Source organism: Rhagoletis pomonella, unplaced genomic scaffold, assembly GCF_013731165.1.
Source record: "Rhagoletis pomonella isolate Grant_MI unplaced genomic scaffold, Rhpom_1.0 Rhpom_scaffold_00003, whole genome shotgun sequence".
Taxonomy (NCBI): Eukaryota; Metazoa; Arthropoda; class Insecta; order Diptera; family Tephritidae; genus Rhagoletis; species Rhagoletis pomonella.
In genome coordinates, this window is record NW_023458557.1 from 63343336 (window position 1) to 63362426 (window position 19091).

Here is a 19091-nt window from a genome sequence, read left to right on the forward strand (position 1 = left end):
TCGGCCTGTTTGTGTTACAGAAAAGAAGGCTTTATGTAGATAAAGCCGTAGTGATACCGTGAGCTGAAAGGGAGACGTTTCAATGAAGAAGAAAAAAGGATAAGAAAGACCTCGAAAACTTTAAAACGCTGGCAGCAATGCAGGAGGGAGGTCTGATTGGAGAGGGCGAGGGTGCATTTGAGAAACGATAAGAGCACTTCCCAATGCTCTTGAATTGAAGCACTGGCGGGAGTGTGGTGGTGAATCAAGACTAATGTTGAGGGATGAAGTTCATGTCCATGACTGAAATAAACGGATTACCACCAGAGAATTTCAAAGCAGGAAGCGGAAGTTCGGTAGGGATGGTTTGCAATTACAGTTTACTTTGCTTAATATACCAGAACAAAGATTCGGCTAATTTTGCCAATCATCAGCAGGCTGATTGGGCTTCATTAATGCGGCTTCCAGACTTGCAAAGGCAATATTGACAGAATTTCTACAACAAGTCGTTTTTGCTATATGATTGTTCAGGCATTGGAAACCATTCTAACCATCTGAATCGCTGTGGTATCGCTTTTCTTATATAGAAAAAGCCCAACGCAGATTATACTACAGCCAAATATGTCAACATCCCTGGCCTTTGAAATAGGGAAGACACGTGTGCGATGCCGAAGAAAGATAAGAAATCTTTGAAGTCGCATTTGCGCTTTGTGACGGGTATTGATGAGACGGAAAGGCATAGTTAAACGGATAAACATGGCGCACGTATGGTTGATGTTATCCTGGGCACCCTTTGGTGTACAATGCTGCATTTGGTACGAGCGCGATGCTACTAAAGCCTATTTGCTCAATAGACTTGTCTTTCCACTCTTCACGTAGATGGTAGTCTGGAGCAGTGCCCTCGAGAGAACTTTATAAGTAGCTCCCAAAGAAGGGAGAGGGAAGACTTGGCCACTTAATATTTCTTATTAGTGTATTTTAACATAAGTTACAGCTATGAAATAGGTCGCCCGGTAGCGGATATGCTCAGGACTGGATTTTAAGGCAGTAACTGATACTTATCTAGTATAAGCCAAATTTCCTCGAGTTGGAAATCAAATGATGGACTTCAGAACAAAATCAAGCCGAGGCTGAATGACAACAGAGCCCACGATCGTATAAAATTATAATTCTCTTAATTCCAGCTGGTAAAAAGAATCCTTACGAACACTTTTTAGCTGTCTATTTTATTTGTTTCCCTTTTCAACCGACTTCAAAAAAGGTACGCTTAAATTTTTATATGAACAATGAATTCGGTTGTGTTATCACTATGTATGTATGTATGTATTTACATTAGAACAGGTCAATTTGTATGGGAGATTTTTCGACTATGTAATTCTAAGCAAATTTATCGAAGACACCATGGGTCTAAAATCAATTCAGAGTTTACCAAATTGCGAAAATAAGTTTCTAGCATTTTGCTGTAGTGTCGTAAAAGAAGTTCTTAAAACATAAGAACATGCTATAAGGGATTTTTTGGTATGAGGAATCCATTTCTGCACTTATCTTTTTCTTAAAACTTCCACTATAGGACGCAAAAGTGTTAATTTTCACATTTTGTTCTAAACCTATTTTCTCCATTTGGCAAATTCCAAATTGATCTTAGACCCATGGTTTCTTCGGAAAATTTGCTTAGAATTATACGTACAAACTTTTATGTTAAATGTGCATAGTAAATAAAATTTACCCGCCCTAATGTACATACATAGATATATGCGTACATATTTCGACTTTTCGTCTTTGACTTTCAATACATCTTAGTTTTGTGCCTTTCGATAACTTTATCTTTGCCACCGCATACGTATGTAACTGCCTCTATATTTGACTCTGTATACATATACATATATATATATGTGTCATCTATTTGGTTCATCACCTCTATTTTCACTATCTGATCAATTTACACTTGTATGAGGCTTTCTTGTTCGTAGCAAAAGTCTGAAGTCAATTAAGTGCTGCTCTAATATTATGAACGAACCTAGACTTCCACCGCTGAATGCAGCAAAAATCAAATATAAACAACCATTAATGTTGCCATAGCTGCAGGATATTTGAATTCATGTGAATTTCTCAAACATACATATGAATCTTCATCCATGACGTGAAATGTACACATGATCTAAATTATAGGTTGCAACTTGTGGTCTACTCCATTTTTGTGATACTCTAGCTAACTCGAGCTAACTAGCTCTGTGGCGGAGGATCAGAACTACAACAACAAAATGTGTTGTTTTAAAAATAAGTAATGAAAAGAACTAGCCGGCTTGCGGGCGATCGGGTTTTTTATGTATTCGATAAGTGAAGAGCTTATTTTCATCTTATAATACACATGTATGTATGTATGTAAATTGATGTCTCGAGCAACAAACATACCTTTGCTGTTGGTCTCCTTACTATCACTGCGACCTTTGTCATCCTGCTGCGTTTCCTTTTTGGCACTGTCCACTTCATCAGCAACACGCACACTAACTTGAACACCATCGTTCTCATCTTCTTCTTCGTCCTCGCCTGTTTCGACGCCATCATCTTCATCATCGTCATCATCAACTTCTTCGTCTTCGTCTTCGTCTTCCGCATCATCGTCCTCATCCTCAACGGCAACATTGCGATAGTCAATGGTGCGCGTCGTCGACGATGATGACGCCGCCGTCTTTGTCGTCGTCACGGTGTTGGCTTTGCGTTGCGCTACATTGTTGCCGCCACTGCCAATTAGCACGCTGGTCGATTGCACGGACGTCAATGCATCCTTGTGGTATGAATTATGGCGATTGCGTGCCGGCACGCCTGCAGCAGCACTATAAGCGTCTGTGTTCATTTGCTGCAAAATCGTTGTAGTCGCCTGACCGCCTGGAAATGTGGCATTGCGTTTATGGCGCCCTTTGGATTTGGGAAATGCGATCAATATGTTGAGCCACCACTTGGACTCTTCAGGACATGTGCCCTTCACAAATGTAACCCGATCCGGGGCGGTGATAGCAATCGAATTGGTATGGCCCGTAACATCCTCAGCCATGGCGACTTCGAGTACTTTGGTCATGTCGATGCAGGCCTGTGGCACAGTTTCGGGCTGTGGAAAGAAAACACAAAGAAAGTAAAATTAATAGATACATAAATAGTATTTAACAGATAGTACGCAAAGATAAATTGAATTTATTCAGTAATACAGCGTCTCAGTTTCAGCGTCTCAGGGGGGAGGTCTTGGACGGCAATAACGCAAAATTTGCTTTATTTCACTTTTAAATGGGAAATAATGCCAAAATCTGGGTTTTTCTTTATTTCAAACAAAGGTTGTAACTAAAACAAATTTTGCCTTATTTCTCATTGCTTATGCGGGCAAATTGGACATAGCGCTTTAGTATGAATTTTATCTGCATGCCTTTTAATATGTTGAAAACATTGGTGGCAAACCTTAATGTTTGCATAGAACAAACAAAAGTTTCCGTTCCTGTTCGCAGCATATAACACAGAGAATAATGTTTTGAGTTTTATCTTCAGTTGAAATTTCTGCTTATCATCACTTCACTAACAATTCCAATTAAAAATAATAGATTGGCGCTTACACATATGTTAATATTTGGCCGAGCTTCTCCTTGGATTTGTGACGTGCGCCTTGATGTTGTCACACAAATGGGAGGGACCGCCGACTCCGAACGGCGATTGTATTTTTATGAGACATGACAGAAATACACTCGGAGGTTTGCCATTGCCTGCTGAGGGGCGACCGCTGTTAATAAAAAACTTTCTATATTTTTTTCCGATGTTGCTTTGACTAGGGCTTGAACCCAGGCGCTGCGGAGCGATGGCGCGCACCGCTAGCCAGTACACCATAGCGGCCGGCGAATTACTTGGACATTAGAAAGCAGTTTCAGCAGTGAACTAGTTAATTTTTATTATCGGTAGACTTAGTTTCTCTTCAGGAAACTTTCAGCGGTACCCAATTGTTGTTTACCTTTTTTATTTAATATTGGAGGTTGGAAATACTGTTTGAGCTTATGCGGGGTTACCTGAGCCTGGTTGTGAACTGAGCTTCTAGCTGAGGGATGGGTGCAAATCCCAGCAAAACGGAGCTTGTTCTTTTTGCTAGGAGGTATAAGATACCGAATTGTCGTCTTCCCTAAATGGGTAGTGAATTACTTGGACTTAAGAGTAAACTTTCCTGGAAGCCTAACGTGGAGAAGGTGCAAAGATCCGCCTTAATTTGGAATCAGTGGGGCACTTCGAACCACACCTTACGCTTAGTTAAATATTGTACCTCGGGTTCCTACCGACTCGGACAGACCACTGCACGCCGGTTCTGGGCCCGAATGGATCTTTTACCACCCGCATTCCAGCGAGAGGATACTGGGAGGGATGCAGTATCTGGAATCGAGGTCCTGTAAACTTATTAACAGATGGAACAAAGCTGAATGGGAAGGTGTGTGGAGGTGTCTTCTGCGAAGAACTCTCCATCAACCTGAAATTTAGGTTACCGAATCACTGCAGCGTTTTCTAGGCTGAGGTGGCCGCGATAAAAGAGGCTTCGGATTGGTTGCTCTCTAGTGCGACATCCTTTAAGAGAGTGAATATTTATTCTGATAGCCAAGCAGCGTTCGAAGACGGTGAGGGAGTGTTTGACTTCCCTAAATACCGCGTCTGATTATTTCGCTATTAAGCTTGGGCTTCAGGTCACAGCAAAATCGCTGACAAATGTATGGCTGATGAGCCCGCAAGATAGGCAACCCTCGAGGAATTACTTCCGGATAGGTAAGGTCTAGGGGCTCTCCACATTACCTACATTATATGTAATCTGATGCTGCAGAACGTAAGGTAACTGCTACCAATGCGTATAGAAGTGTCTGCATCCTCTAGACCTGAGGACCATACGTTTCTAGCTGACATACCTACCCTACACATGGCCTATTAAAGTACTGAAAATCAATATCTCCGCTCTATAGTTCAGAAAGATATTGAAGATTTTTTGGTCAATATTAGGTTTAACCCTTTCGTCAGGGTGTATGCCACAGTAGCGTCTTAACATCGAGATCAGATCCCTTTGTGGAAATGCGATTTGCTTGATGTTGGAGACCAACTAAGAGGTTATACGGGTCATAATACCTGCAATTTAAACTCCGGGAAAGGGAAAGGATTTTCAAGAGGAAGAAAATAAAGGCAGGATGACTTAAGTGTGAAGAACTTAAGATGCTGACTGGGCTGGTTCTTCGCGCTAAGGCGAAGACGGAAATCTGGTAACAGGCGTTCAAAGAATACTTGGGATATGGCGTCAAAAAAATCAAAAATCTAAAAATCTAAAATTTCAGCTTATTATTCCATATCAGTTCAGAAGAAGAGTAATGTTTTTATTTGTACCAATTACAGCATAATACGCGTTCTTAGTACTACATATAAGGTCCTCTCGACAAATCGGCCCGAAAGACTGAAACATTCATAAACTATTTGAATGAACCTTATTAGTGTGGCTCTAGACCTGGCGAATCCACCATTGACCTGATTTTCACAGTACGCCAAATTCTGGAATGAATGAAAATCCCACGACACATCCAGTAAGAGTAAAACGCTTGGGTAATGTTCAGTGATGCGCGCTTTCCCCATAAAATTTTGGAGTACAAACCTACCACTAGATCGTATTAATATCTTGAGAACTGTTAAGCGCACGTGCTTATCACCTAATTTTAAATAACTCTTAGTAAACCTGTGATAATGATGAAAATTTAACGTGTCTAAAATGTCCAATGGAAAGCTCAAACAAGTGTAGAAATTTGTCAAAAATCTACAAAAGTGTTAAAGTGTTTTCTTGAGTATTTTGATAAAAAGTACATATATGAAAAATATGGCCATCGTAACGTTGATCTAATTTTCCTATTTATTTATTTTTTTAAATGAACTTTCACGAATATGTTTATGTTTGTACATACATAAATATGTACATATTTAAAACCCTTTCATAACCAGAGCTGGGCGATAAGGATTACATGTTTAATCGATTGCATCTAGGATTACAATTACTTTAATAGCGATTTCAAAAATTATTGAATTGGGATTGCGGTAATCGTTCTTCGAAGGTATCTTAGATTGTGATTACAGTAATCGTAATTTAAACCTTTGTTAAAATTACAATTACTGTAATCGTAATCAAAGTTCGTTCGATGAATGATTATAACAATTTTAAATTTAAAATTTTTTAATTGCAATCTTTTGAGTAAACTTAAACGAAGTATTTCTATAAATTTGCAAAATATAAATGCGCGCTTAACCATAATATGTATTTATCAAAACCAAAACAGAAAAATAAAAGAATCTAATATTAAATTAAGAATAATAAGTAAAGTAGTTTGGGCGAAATAAACTTTGTATAACCGGCAAATAAAATAATGCAGGATTACAATTAAAGTAATCGTTCATGGATCCAACTTGAATTACGATCACAGTTTAAAAAAGTTAAAATTACGATTACTGTAATCGTAATCTAAGTTCGTTCGATGAAGGATTACTGTACTCGTAATCTTGTTTTTTTAGCTTGTTGGGATTACTGCAATCCTAATCGTTTAGTAATCGTAATCCTTATCGCCCAGCTCTGTTCGTAACATTGAGCCAAAAGCACAATGATTTTTTCAACCAAGTTATGGTTTGATTTTTTCATGGTTAATAAGCCGATTGCAAGAAATGTGATTCAAGTTGAACATTTGAAAACAAATTCTTATGTACTATGGCAGTGGCTGAACGAGCAGATGTGCTTGCTGTTATTTGTTGGCTTTTAGTAATACGAATGCCGTCAGCGCGATACCTAATTTTTATACCCGAGCGCACTTGTGCACAAGGGTATATTAATTTTGTTCACATAACGGTTGTTTGTAACAGCCAAAACGAATCGAGATAGATATAGACAAATGTATACATAAATGATCAGGATGAAAAAAAGAAATCGATTAAGCCATGTCTGTCTGTCCGTCCGTCTGTCCGTCTGTCCGTCCGTCCGTGTACACGATAACTCGAGCAAAAATTGAGATATCTCAACGAAATTTGGTACGTAGATTTCCCTTAATCCAAGGTAGGTTGGTATTGAAAATGGGCGAAATCGGACTTTAACCACGCCCACTTCCCATATAACGGTAATTTCCAGAAATACGAAAACTGCGATATTTTAGTAACTACTGAAGATAAGTCTCTCAAAATTGATATTTACAATAATTTTTAGACGGAAAATAAGAATATTATAAATTTTTGGAAAATGGGCGTAGCCACGCCCACTTATGGTTACATGTGTATATCTTGGTAACCGCTGCACCAATTTCTTCCAAACTTAACACAGTTGTTGACCTTCCCACAGCATACCAAATGGCCGAAAATTTCTAAAATCGCTCAATAACCACGCCTACTTCCCATATAACGGTAATTTTCAGAAATACGAAAACTGCGATATTTTAGTAACTACTGGAGATAGTTCACTCAAAATTGATATTTACAATAATTTTTAGACGAAAACAAAGAATATTAAAAATTTTTGGAAAATGGGCGTAGCCACGCCCACTTATGGTTACATGTGTATATCTTGGTAAGCGCTGCACCAATTTCTTCCAAACTTGGCACAGTTGTTGGCCTTGGTACAGCATAAAAAATCGCCGAAACTTTTTAAAATCGGACAATAACCACGCCCACATCCCATATAACGGTAATTTAGAGAAATACAAAATCTTCGATAAATCAGTAAATATTGAAGCTAATTTATTCAAAATTAATACTTGCAACAATTCTTTACCAAGAAATACGTTTATGGTAAAATTTTGGAAAATGGGCGTGGCACCGCCCACTTATGATCACATATATGTATATCGGTAACCGTTCTACTTATTTGTACCAAACTCGGTGTGGTTATTGTGCTTGCCACATATAAGCAAAACGTTGAAAATTATTGAAATCGAACTAAAATAACGGCCGCTTCTCATATAACGGTAAATTTCAGAAATGCTTGAAACTTCAATATTTCGAAATTGAAGGACGCTAATTTACTCAAAATTGATACATCCCGGCTTACCATCTAGCGGAAGGTTTCGGAAAGGTGAAAAAACATATCTTTAATACTTGCGCCGGGTATTTAATGTTCGGCTCCGCCCGAACTTAGACTTTCTTGCTTGTTGGTTTTATTAATTACGAAAAAGCCTCTGTGAAGTGCAGAACCAAATCAAACGGCGAAGAAAATTTATTCAAGTTGAACATTTTAAGGCAGATTTATAAAGCGGTTATAGCTTGTGTGTAGAGATGCTTGCTGTTATTTGCTAATCCTGTCTGAGGCAACATGTGAAAATGATTATAAAAATTTTTGTTCTATATCTCCGAATTATTAAAAAGCATATGTCAAATGCAGAACAATAAGCGTATTCAAACGAAAAAATCTACTACCAAGAGTTTGGTTGATGTAAACAAAAGTGTCGTTAATATTACGAAAGCATTGTTGAAAACATCAGCCAAGGCATTGTTAATATTAACCAAAAATCACATTGATTCCTTTTCAAGTTTGAATTTGGTAATATTAACCCAATTTTGGTTAAATTTTTTCTCAGTGAAGGCTTTCAAACAATCATCTGAGATCTTTTAAATTACTAACTCCTTTAGCTACGACTATATGCGAATTATAACTTAACAACAATTTCTTTCCATTTAGGTGAAACCATTATCATTTTTGAAATTCTCTTTTGTTTTCTAATGACCTTTCCCTTTCTCGCCGCACGAACAATAAACAAATCTGCGGACAGTCAACCAAGCTGCTTGTTAATATGAATTTATATGGCACGCTTAGTACACTTTTCTGGCAACGACAATTGGACGTGAATAGTTTATGCCAGTAGGTCCTTGCCTTTGGCACATATGAGTTTGCAGCAAAAAAAAAAGAAGAAAAAAATGGAGGAGCAACTATCTTCAGCGGCTGACTGCTGTTGGCCTTCACCGTTGGAGTCACAGAGCCAGCCACAAATAGCAGTCGAAGAAATAAATGAGAAGAAAAAAAGTTGTAACCCGCCAACAGGCAGCCCAGTTAGCAAGGCCAACAGTCAATAAGTAGCGGGCTACACTCACATGATCAACATACTGACTGACTTACAGATGTGCCTCCGAGAGCATACACCTTCTTACCTACATACATATGTATGTACCAGGGATGTTGCATTCGCATTCGACATTCGCATTCACAGCAAATGATACGAATGTTTTGCGAATGGGCAGAGGTCCACTCTAATATTGTTGAAATGGCTCTAAATCTGTCTAACCATGGTGCGGACAATAACCGGCTTTTAGCTTCAGGCGCTAAACGGTTAAGTAGTATATCAAGCAACATTGATGGACCCTTAACACGTGCTGCTAAAAGTCTTATAAGTAACCTAGAAATAATATAAGATTCCTCCAGCGAAAGCCAAGGCTCGGATGTAGAATCTGGAGACATTAAAAAATTTGAAATTAAAGCTCAATTCAAGGCCTATCTTACAGAAAAACGAGCTCATCTCGGTGAAAATCCTCCCGATTGGTGGAAAATTAAACAAAAATTCAACAAATTGACAGATGTGGACCGCAAATATTTGAGCGTTCCACCCGCCAGACTTCCAAGCGAGCAATTGTTCAGTGCAGCCGTCCTTATATACGAGCCTATAAGAAATCGCCTCATGGGAGAAAAGGCAGCAACATCATTTTTTTTTTTTGAAATATAATATGCCCCTTTTGAACTTTGACTACTAGATTAAAACACTGTGTAGGTTAAGCATTGGTTCAATAATTTGCAAAATTTTTAAGGAACAAAAACGATGACTTAAGTTAATTATAGCTTTTTAAATGTTATTCCAAACATTCGTTTTCGCATTCGCGAATGTGAAAAATATGAAATTCGAAACATCCCGAGTATGTAAATATGCATACTCGTCCACACATGTAACATACAACTATTGCACGCAGGCTTTGACAGGTGCTGCAGTAGGGTGCCAATTAGTATACAATTTCATAGTAGTTTTGTATAGGCGACAGAGCTGCTGTTTTCAGGGCTGCCAACTTGGCTCAAACCATGCCATTTTTGGCCCTATTTTACTTCAAATGGAAATTAATTTTTCAATGTGGCACAAAGTGCCAAAATGACACTTTTCAAAACTAGTAATATTTCAATACATTTTTGTGAAATCCATTTTGGCTTATCTAACTCTGGCATTGGGATTTTGTTTTAGGAATGTGTTTATAATTTTAATGCTGAATGAGAAGAATTAAAGAGAATGGCATCTCTTTTTGCACTTTTATTTTTCTATTTGGCACATTTTGGCGCTTTTTTATCCTCAATATGGCACTTCACAGCTAAGTATAGTTGGCAGCCCTGGCTGTTTTGTATATTTATTGGTTGAATGGATTTTTGCCGCGCTGAATTTAGGTAAGCCATTCTTTGGAAAAAAAGACAAGTCCCGTCAGTGTCTAAGAAGAAGGATGTAGCAGCGACAACGACGGCAAGCACCAGCGCTATCGGCAAGTGGTAATGAAATGCGAATACCTTCGAAGAAAGTGGCTCTTAGTAGTAGTAACCTTTTTGTGAGTTTTTTCGATATCCCTGAACGGCCATGCCTTAACGGCTTCCATGCGCGTCTGTTCCCCAGGTTAGGGGCGGCAAACAACGACGTCTGTTTTCCCTAGGTCAGGGGCGGTCGTGTCCTTGCCTTTTTCAAGCGGGGGTGGTAGACATAAACGAAACCCCCAGGGAGGAGGGGTCCAGGGATCGAATACCAAGTATCAGCGGTAGATGATGGGAGAGAAAGTCATCTGGCGTCATTATCCAGCAATTTATCAGGCTGTGCAGTCTACTAGTGCTACTGGGAGCAGAACAGGGGCTGTCTTCATGCCAACTTTGGGCAGGCAGGCTGCTGTAGACCAGGAGTCTGGGGGTGATCGGGACATCGGTTCTCAACTCCAGGGCTAAAGGATATAGAACGCTACCGACGACGACGATCTGTTGTCAACGGCTAGCAACACCGATAACATAAGCCCTGACGATGCTCAACGATGCAACTCAGCCTTCAACGTCTGCAGAGGCCTGTCAGGGGAAGGAGCAGCAAGAGGCGGCGAGCCGAGCTCAGAAATCCAGAAGTGACTACAAAAACTCGGTTCGCTTCCTTAAAAAGAAGAAGGATAAAGATCCATCATCCCACACAAGGAGCGATAAGGATCCAGTAAGGAAGCAAGAGAAAGTCGTTGCAATGTTCGAAAAAACTAACGCAACGACTTCCTCAAGTCTGACCAAGAGACCGATGCTACAAGTAACGGGCGCGGTTACGGCATCTGCAACCCATATGCATCTGCACACAAAAGGAGTATATCAGGCGAGCCGCCCATGAGAGAACCGCCGGGACATTGGCTACTTGCAGAGGCCAAGCTCATGTACCTGATGCTTAAAGCTGAGGCGGAGAAACTGGTTTTCGACGGATGTGGCTGGCAGAAAGGCGAAAAGGTGGTTGGCTGTGGCAACAGGAAGTCGCCAGACTTCCTAACGGCCGCGGTTGCCAGCCTGAGCGCACTCTGTCCGGGCGCTCGGCTCGGGATCATACCTCTCTCAAGGATCCCATGCTCTGTGGTCTATGGCATGTAGTGTCCTTGACACTCTGCAAAGCGAGAATAGGGAGCGACACGCTGATCGCTGTTGATTAGACGTCGCTCGACAAATTGAAAGACTGCGGAAGCAACATCAAGCTCGGGCTAGGCACCCTTAGGGCAAGTGTCCCGGGAGACAGACCACAAGCTGCAAGGGAGGAGGCTGGCAGTGGTGCAAATTAACGTGCATCACTCCACTTCCGCCTCGCTCGACTTGATAAAGTATATCGTAGACAATGATCTGGATGTAGCTCTCATTCAAGAGCCCTGGGTGGTTAGGGGTAGGGTTAGCGGACTGGGGTTAGACGGTTACCGTCTGTACAACGACTGTAAGTAAGATAAAAACCTATGTACTACCTAAAAATTATATTAATCTCTCTCTGTTCGCCCAATACAGCACTGGATATCTCACAAAGGTGGTATGCATAGCAAGTTACTAACGTCAGCATGCCTACCGTACGACGAGGGGCAACCACCATCAGTTGCTTTCCGACAGCTCGTGGCGTATGCTCAAGCACACAGGATACACTTGGTTATTGGTTGTGACGCAAATGGAAATTATGAATTTTGGGGAAGCTCCGACACTAATACCAGAGGTGAGACTTTTTTTGACTTTGTTCTTTCTTCTAACCTAGTCATATGTAACAAGGCTAATAAATAAGCCAACGTTCCGTAATAGGATTAGGGAAGAAATTATTGATATAACAGTAGTCACCCACTCATCTACAGCCAGGATAAATGAGTGGAGGGTATCTAACACGTGTGCCTTTTCAGATACTTATAGGATACTCTTCACGGCAAATTCTGAGGTAGCAGTATCCCGACCTTTTAGAAATCCGAAAAAAGCGGATTGGGAAAACTTTCTCTGTAAATAACTCAGCAAAAATTTCATAATTTGCACGAAGGAAATATTTGCACATGCAGCAGTACATAGCATGTATTTAGGCGCCTGGTGTTAGCAGATTCGCCTAAACACTCTGAATTAGCGTCCAACACACTAAGCTTGATGGAAACCGAAGTTAGACGGGGGAATGCTAATCTTGATAGGGCAGTTAATCGTCTAAACGCGATTCTGACTAAGTTCTTCGAGCAGAGTTGTCCTATATCTCGGCCGCGATCAAAGCCCAAGCCGGTATGGTGGAGCGAAGAACTGGGTCAACTCAGATAGATGGCACGGAAGCTCGTCAACTGGGCTAAACGCAGTCGACGTGAGGAAGACTGGAACAAATATAGAACCAGCTTTAACAAATACAAGGGTTGTATTAGGGCTGCAAAGAAAGAACCCTGGCAAGAGTTTTGTGGAACGCTGGAGACCACAAATGAGGTATCGAGGCTACGCAAGGTACTAACCAGGTCGGACGTGACTCTGGGAAGTGTCTTGAGACCAGATGGCTCTTGGACGAGCTCCATCCATGAAACTCTTGAATGTTTCATAGACACTCACTTTCCAGGCAGCACGGGTCAAATGGTCAGTAATCATGTGATAAATCGGTCTCGTGCTCCTTTAGAAGAGGTTTCAGATATTGAGAATAATGAGAAAGTAGCTTATGCCATCAAATCTTTCGATCCGTTCAAAGCAGCGGGACCGGACGGCGTGATTGCCGCTATGCTACAATACTCATGTGGGAGTCTGGTGCCCCATTTGACAAGCATCTTCGCAAGATGCTTAGAAAGCGGATATGTACCGAAAGCATGGAGGGAGGTGAACGTTATATTCATCCCCAAAGGAGGGAAGATAAACCACTCACAGCCAAAGGACTTGGGACCGATAAGTCTTTCATCGTTCATACTAAAAACACTGGAGATACTAATCGATCTGTATATTAGGGAAAGTATTGGTATCCACACAATGGACACAGCCCAACAAGCATACCGCAAGGGTAGATCTGTTGAAAGCTCGCTCCACGAAGTGGCAGGCACTATTGAAAAACAGCTGGAACTTAATGAATATACCCTTGCCGCCTTCCTGGATATTGAAGAGGCCTGAAGCAAGGCACTCTCTAAGCATGGCATTCAGCGTTCTATGGTGGCATGGATTGACTCCATGCTCGAGATCAGAATAATCAACGCCACCATAGGCACAGAATCTGTTAGAAGGTAAATCAACAGGGGCACGCCTGAAGGGGGTGTACTATTTCCTCTCCTCTGGCTCCTGGTAGTGAACGAAATTCTTGAGAACCTTAAAATCAAGAGAATAAGGGTGGTTTCTTACGCCGACGATTTATAGACACTCTTCACTGGCACATTCTTGTCAACGATAAGTGAACTAATGAAGAGTGCACTAGGTGATATCTCTAAGTGGGCCATCCAGAATGGATTGGGGATAAACTCCTCCAAGACAGAACTGATATTGTTTACAAGGAAAGCAGAAGTACCCCCTTTTTCTATGCCCTAATTAGGGGAATCCACTTTGAAACTCTCCTTCTAGGCAAAATACCTTGGAATTATTCTGGACTCCAAGTTGAATTGGAAAAAGAATTTAGAAGAGAGAGCCAAGAAATCTCTAGCAGCATACTACACGGGGCAGTGAATAGCGCACCTCAGGAAGGGCTTAACATGATATTTCATCTGCAACCGCTGCATATTTTCATCCATGGTACGGCCGCAAAGAGACCTTTGAGGCTCAGAGAAGACCAAACGTGGAAGGCAACCAATTTGAAAATGAAATGAAAAGGGCCGGCACTGATTCCATTACGCCTGTTTGGGACTTCAATAACCCAGATACCCATTACAGTTTCCGACTAGAGAAGAATGAGATGCAGGACTACCAGTAGCAGAGGGAGGTATATTCATCTTCACTGACGGTTCAAAGATGGAACAAGGAACCGGAGCCGGTGTTTACTCGAAGGACCTGCAGATCAACCGGTCCTTTCGCCTACCGAACGCCTACAGTGTCTTCCAAGCGGAGATCTACGCTATAGAGCGGGCGGCTAGTCTTTTGCTTAGTATTAGAGTTCCAGAAGACAAAGCGACTATTTTGGTCCACAGTCAGGCAGCACTGAAGGCAATAGGATCTAGAATATTGAAATCGGGAAGTGTATGGAAATGTTTCACCACGCTGGCGTCACTGAGCCGTCTCTCTATGCTGGGTTACCGGACATAACAATATTGAAGGGAATGAGTCGGCTGATGAGATGGATAGATGCGGCTCAGAGATGCCAATAGAAGAATCGGAACAAACGGGAAGACTGTGAGACCACAAGATTATTATGGCCGCGGCTGAGTAGGAAAAAGACAAGGGACATACTGAGACTCAATCAATCTGCAGTATGAGTCCTTACCGGCGTATTCACAGGACACTGTGCTATAACACCCATGCTCTAACGGTCGCAAATACCAACGAGTACTCTCTGCAGACGCTGCCATGATGAGAATGAGTAAATTGACCACTATTTGTGTCGATGTCCAGGTCTACAGACGAAGCGATTCAAGCACTTGGGTTCACGCTTCTTCAACAGTCTGGGCGAAGTAGCAGAGGTGGAAGTGTTGGATCTCCTCAGCTTCATCACGGATAGCAATAGGTTCGCCAAAATAATGACTTAAAGCTACTCTTTCGATATATGTAGGTACGTGTCTCCTCCTGACACTCACTAAGAGAGGGCACTAACAATGGACAATTCTGTCTCCGAGTGAAAGTATGGATTATTCCACACACGCCCTCCTAACCTAACCTAACCTTCCAAAGCATATCAAACGGGCAAGCGCAATTCGAAAGGTCCGCTAGCAAATACGGTTGCATGCAATGAAGGCCAATAATAGAATATTTATTCACAACGTATTATGAAAATCTATTTACTTACGACAAAAATTATGATTATGTAAATGGCTTCCGCGTATTTGGTGACGTTTGTTTAGCTGCATAGAAATGTACATACACATCAGCGGTCAATAAGATTGTAGCAAAATTACATTTATTGTTACATATTCAGGTAAAAATATATGTCTGTATACATACATACAGTGGTGAAAATATAAATAGGGAAGAGGCATTTAAGCATGCTTCGTTTATTTAATGTTTATTGTTTTTTATGAAAGTGTAGCTAAAAAACATGTAGTCAAAATTTCAAACTTTTTGGCTTTTTATTCGATTTTTCATTCTATTTGCCAAAAATCAACGGTAAGTACCAATACTTCAATATTGTACTTTATTGTACTAAAAGTTCATTAGCAACAAAACTGCATAGCACAAAGTATTCTAAAAAATCTGAGAAATTCGTCGAATTTTTACAAATGTTCTACAAATTTTGATTTATATGTTTTTTTTTAGATAGTAAGCCATATTTTCATAAAAAAAAAAAATTCTACAAAGAAAAATAGCCAAAACTTGCTAAAATATCTCTTCCCTATTTACGTTCTCGCCACCATATATAGAGACCATTAAATTAAATAATTTTCACAAAAAAAATTTTTTACGCTTTGAATCGATTCGTTAATTAAACATATTAGATCCGTTTTGGATCGTGAGAAGTGAAAAACAGGATATACGAAAAATAGTATCTAATAGACTTAGAAAGCTTCATTGAACGTAAGTCTTGTCGCATAGAAAACAAGCAATTTTCTTATTGACAACTTATTTTCACCGTCTTTTTTTCGAACTTAATACTTGAGGTAAAGACAAGGTCAGATATACTTTTGTATTTAAAAAGAAAAATGCCGAAAATTCAAAACAAGCCTTCTCTAGAAATCACTGCTTCGATATACACAAAAATCGTTCATATTTAAGCTATAGCTGGCATTAGCTTTATTTTATTGTCTACGCCTATGTTAACTACTTATTTTTGCAACCTACTGTAATTAAAAGTACATATATTTACCTATGAAGCTCTACTTACATGTTCATCCACCGAATATGTTAGTTCGCCGTCATCGTATAAGACAAACCATCGTCGCTGCCATCTCTGTAAATAGAAAGCGTTGTTTTAATTATAAACAAAAAAAAACTCCAAGAATGGAAAAAGAAGTATTTGATGTGACAACAAAACCTAGCATATGGGTCATTCCAGCGAAGACGACACCACAGGTAAAAATAAATTACATAGACTGTGTAAATATGTGACAACAGTAAACCAGGTAAAAAATTCTTTAGAAATCGGGGTTTATCGATTTAGTTTTCAATATTTTTTTATATTTTCATCTTTATAAAAGCGGCCGGAGTGTTACTATATCTGATAATATTTTTCCATTTACATAGCTATGTACTAAAAAATAATTATCCGTAAAATATGTATTTTTTAACGTAACTTATATAAACTTAATCATCCAATTATTGTAATAAGCTCATTTATTAAAAATATAATAAATATTCACATGAAACCATTGGTGTTCATTTAACTTACGAACTATGTGTTCCATGTGACACGTCCCACCCATCGTAAAATACTGACCCAGCCGTCATAAGCTAAAATAGGCATTTTTTTACCTTCCTTTTATTAGGTCGGGATGTAACTATGTAATGTTGATGCGCCTAAAAGACGCAGCGATTTCTATTCTCAAGTTACATACCTGATGACAGTACGAACGGAAATTATAATAGCGAGGATTTACTTTTTTAAACTATAATTTTTAGTTTTCAAATAATATAGCAATGCCATTAAAGCACAAAATAGATCTTAACATTCTACTTTCTACATTCGAGAAAGGCGCTATGAATGAAATATTTATACTTAGTTTGTCTAAAATTGGGAAATAAACCCAACAATTCAGGGGGCGGGAATCATCGTTTCATTCTTTATTCTCGTTCGTTCGTTTTAAACTGGCACCTATCTCCAAGTGTGAATAGTTTGACACCTGTCAAATTAACAGCTAAAGAGAAATTAACTAAAGTTTAAGCAAAACGAGTTAAAATATCCCACCCGTCACGTTGCAATGCCCCCATATGTATGGCGAATGTATACATAAATTCTTAGAATGAAAATAGAAATCGATTAAGCCATGTCTGTCCGTCCGTCTGTCCGTGTAGACGATAACTCGAGAAAAAATTCGGATATGTCAAAGAAATTTCGTAAGTAGGTTTCCCTTTATCCACGGGAGGTTGGGATTAAAAATGTTCACAATCGGACAATAACCACGCCCACCTCCCATATAATGGTATTTCCGAAATATGCAAAAATTACGATATTTTCGCAATTACTGAATCCAAATTGTTGAAAGTCAGTATGCGAAGTAGAATTTTGCCATAAAATAAGAAAGTTATGAAACGTTTGGAAAATGGGCGTGGCACCGCCCACTTATGATGAAATGCCGAATCTCCGTAGTCCCTTCACCAACCCTCACTAAACTCGGTGCGAACCTTGCTTAGGGCCTAAGAAACCCGTTGACAATTTTTTAAATCAGACAAGAACCACGCCCACCTCCCATATAACGGTAATTTGCAGAAATGCGAAAACTGCGATAAATCAGTAACTATTTAAGTTAATTTCCTCAAAATCGATAAATGCAATTAGCTATTAACAGAAAAGGATTCTTAGGGAAATTTCTGGAAAATGGGCGTGGCACCGCCCACTTACGCCTACATATGTATGTGTGTCTGGGTAGCCGGTTTATCAATTTCTACCAAACTCGGCACATTTATCAATCTTGACGCAAAAAAGCAATATGTTGAAAAGTTTTGTAATCGGACTAAAATTACCGTCACCTGTTTCAATAACTAAAGACGCCAACTTACAAAAATCTCTTAACAAGACATAAGATTCTAGATTTTTGTAAAATGGGCGTGGCTCCACCCGATAACCGCCTTAGCGACTTCCACCAAATTTGGTCCAATTATTTCGATATATTATAGCATATTATCGAAACTGTTTGACATCAGCAAAAATACTCTTGCTTATCATGCAGTTTACTGAAAGGTGAAAAAACGAAATTTTGCCCAAGGTACGTCATAAGATAGGCGAAGCTTTTTACTAAAAATTGGTAATTTATAGTTACTGTCATGCCACATAACTGCAATTTTTAAAAATGCAAAAACTGAAATATTTAACTAACTACAAAGGATAAAATGCCCAAAATTGATATTTAGAATTTCCCTATAACAAGATATTATAAACTGACAGAAATGGACTTAAAAATAAATATATATTTTTTTTAATTATGGGCGTGGAAAATATCGATAAAAAAGTCAAGTTGGGTCAACAAAATTCCGTTATAAGTTCAATATTTCTTACTCTATTTACAAAAATGGGATACCATTGGAAAGGTAATGAATCAGACTTTCTCTATTCAAAACGAAAATATAATAATTTGTCTCGGTCGAGATAAAATGCAAATGAATTACTCGAAGAAAATGAAATTCCCAGTAGGCCAGAAAAAAGAAAATTTCATCAAAACCTGCACTTTCCAGCAGCTAAAATTATGTTGTTTAAAGTCTAAGAGGACTGGGAAATAAACTGAGATACAAACTTTATCGAATAGTGGCGGATAACGAGTTTTCGGGTCTAATGAAATTAATAAATTGCTAAAAATAAATTTAAGTTAAC

The 19091-nt window shown here is 39.4% G+C and overlaps 1 protein-coding gene across 7 annotated transcripts in view; it reads right to left on the bottom strand.

The window, feature by feature from the left end:
* LOC118735349 (protein outspread) overlaps positions 1-19091 on the bottom strand; it is a 322425-nt gene that overhangs the window by 41360 nt on the left and 261974 nt on the right. For all 7 annotated transcript variants that reach the window (XM_036465049.1, XM_036465051.1, XM_036465047.1 and 4 more), the window contains exons 4-5: positions 16452-16517; positions 2392-3085 (exon numbers count right to left, since the gene is read on the bottom strand). In XM_036465049.1, coding sequence (XP_036320942.1) covers positions 2392-3085; positions 16452-16517 — 760 coding nt within the window. The remainder of the gene's footprint in view (positions 1-2391; positions 3086-16451; positions 16518-19091) is intronic.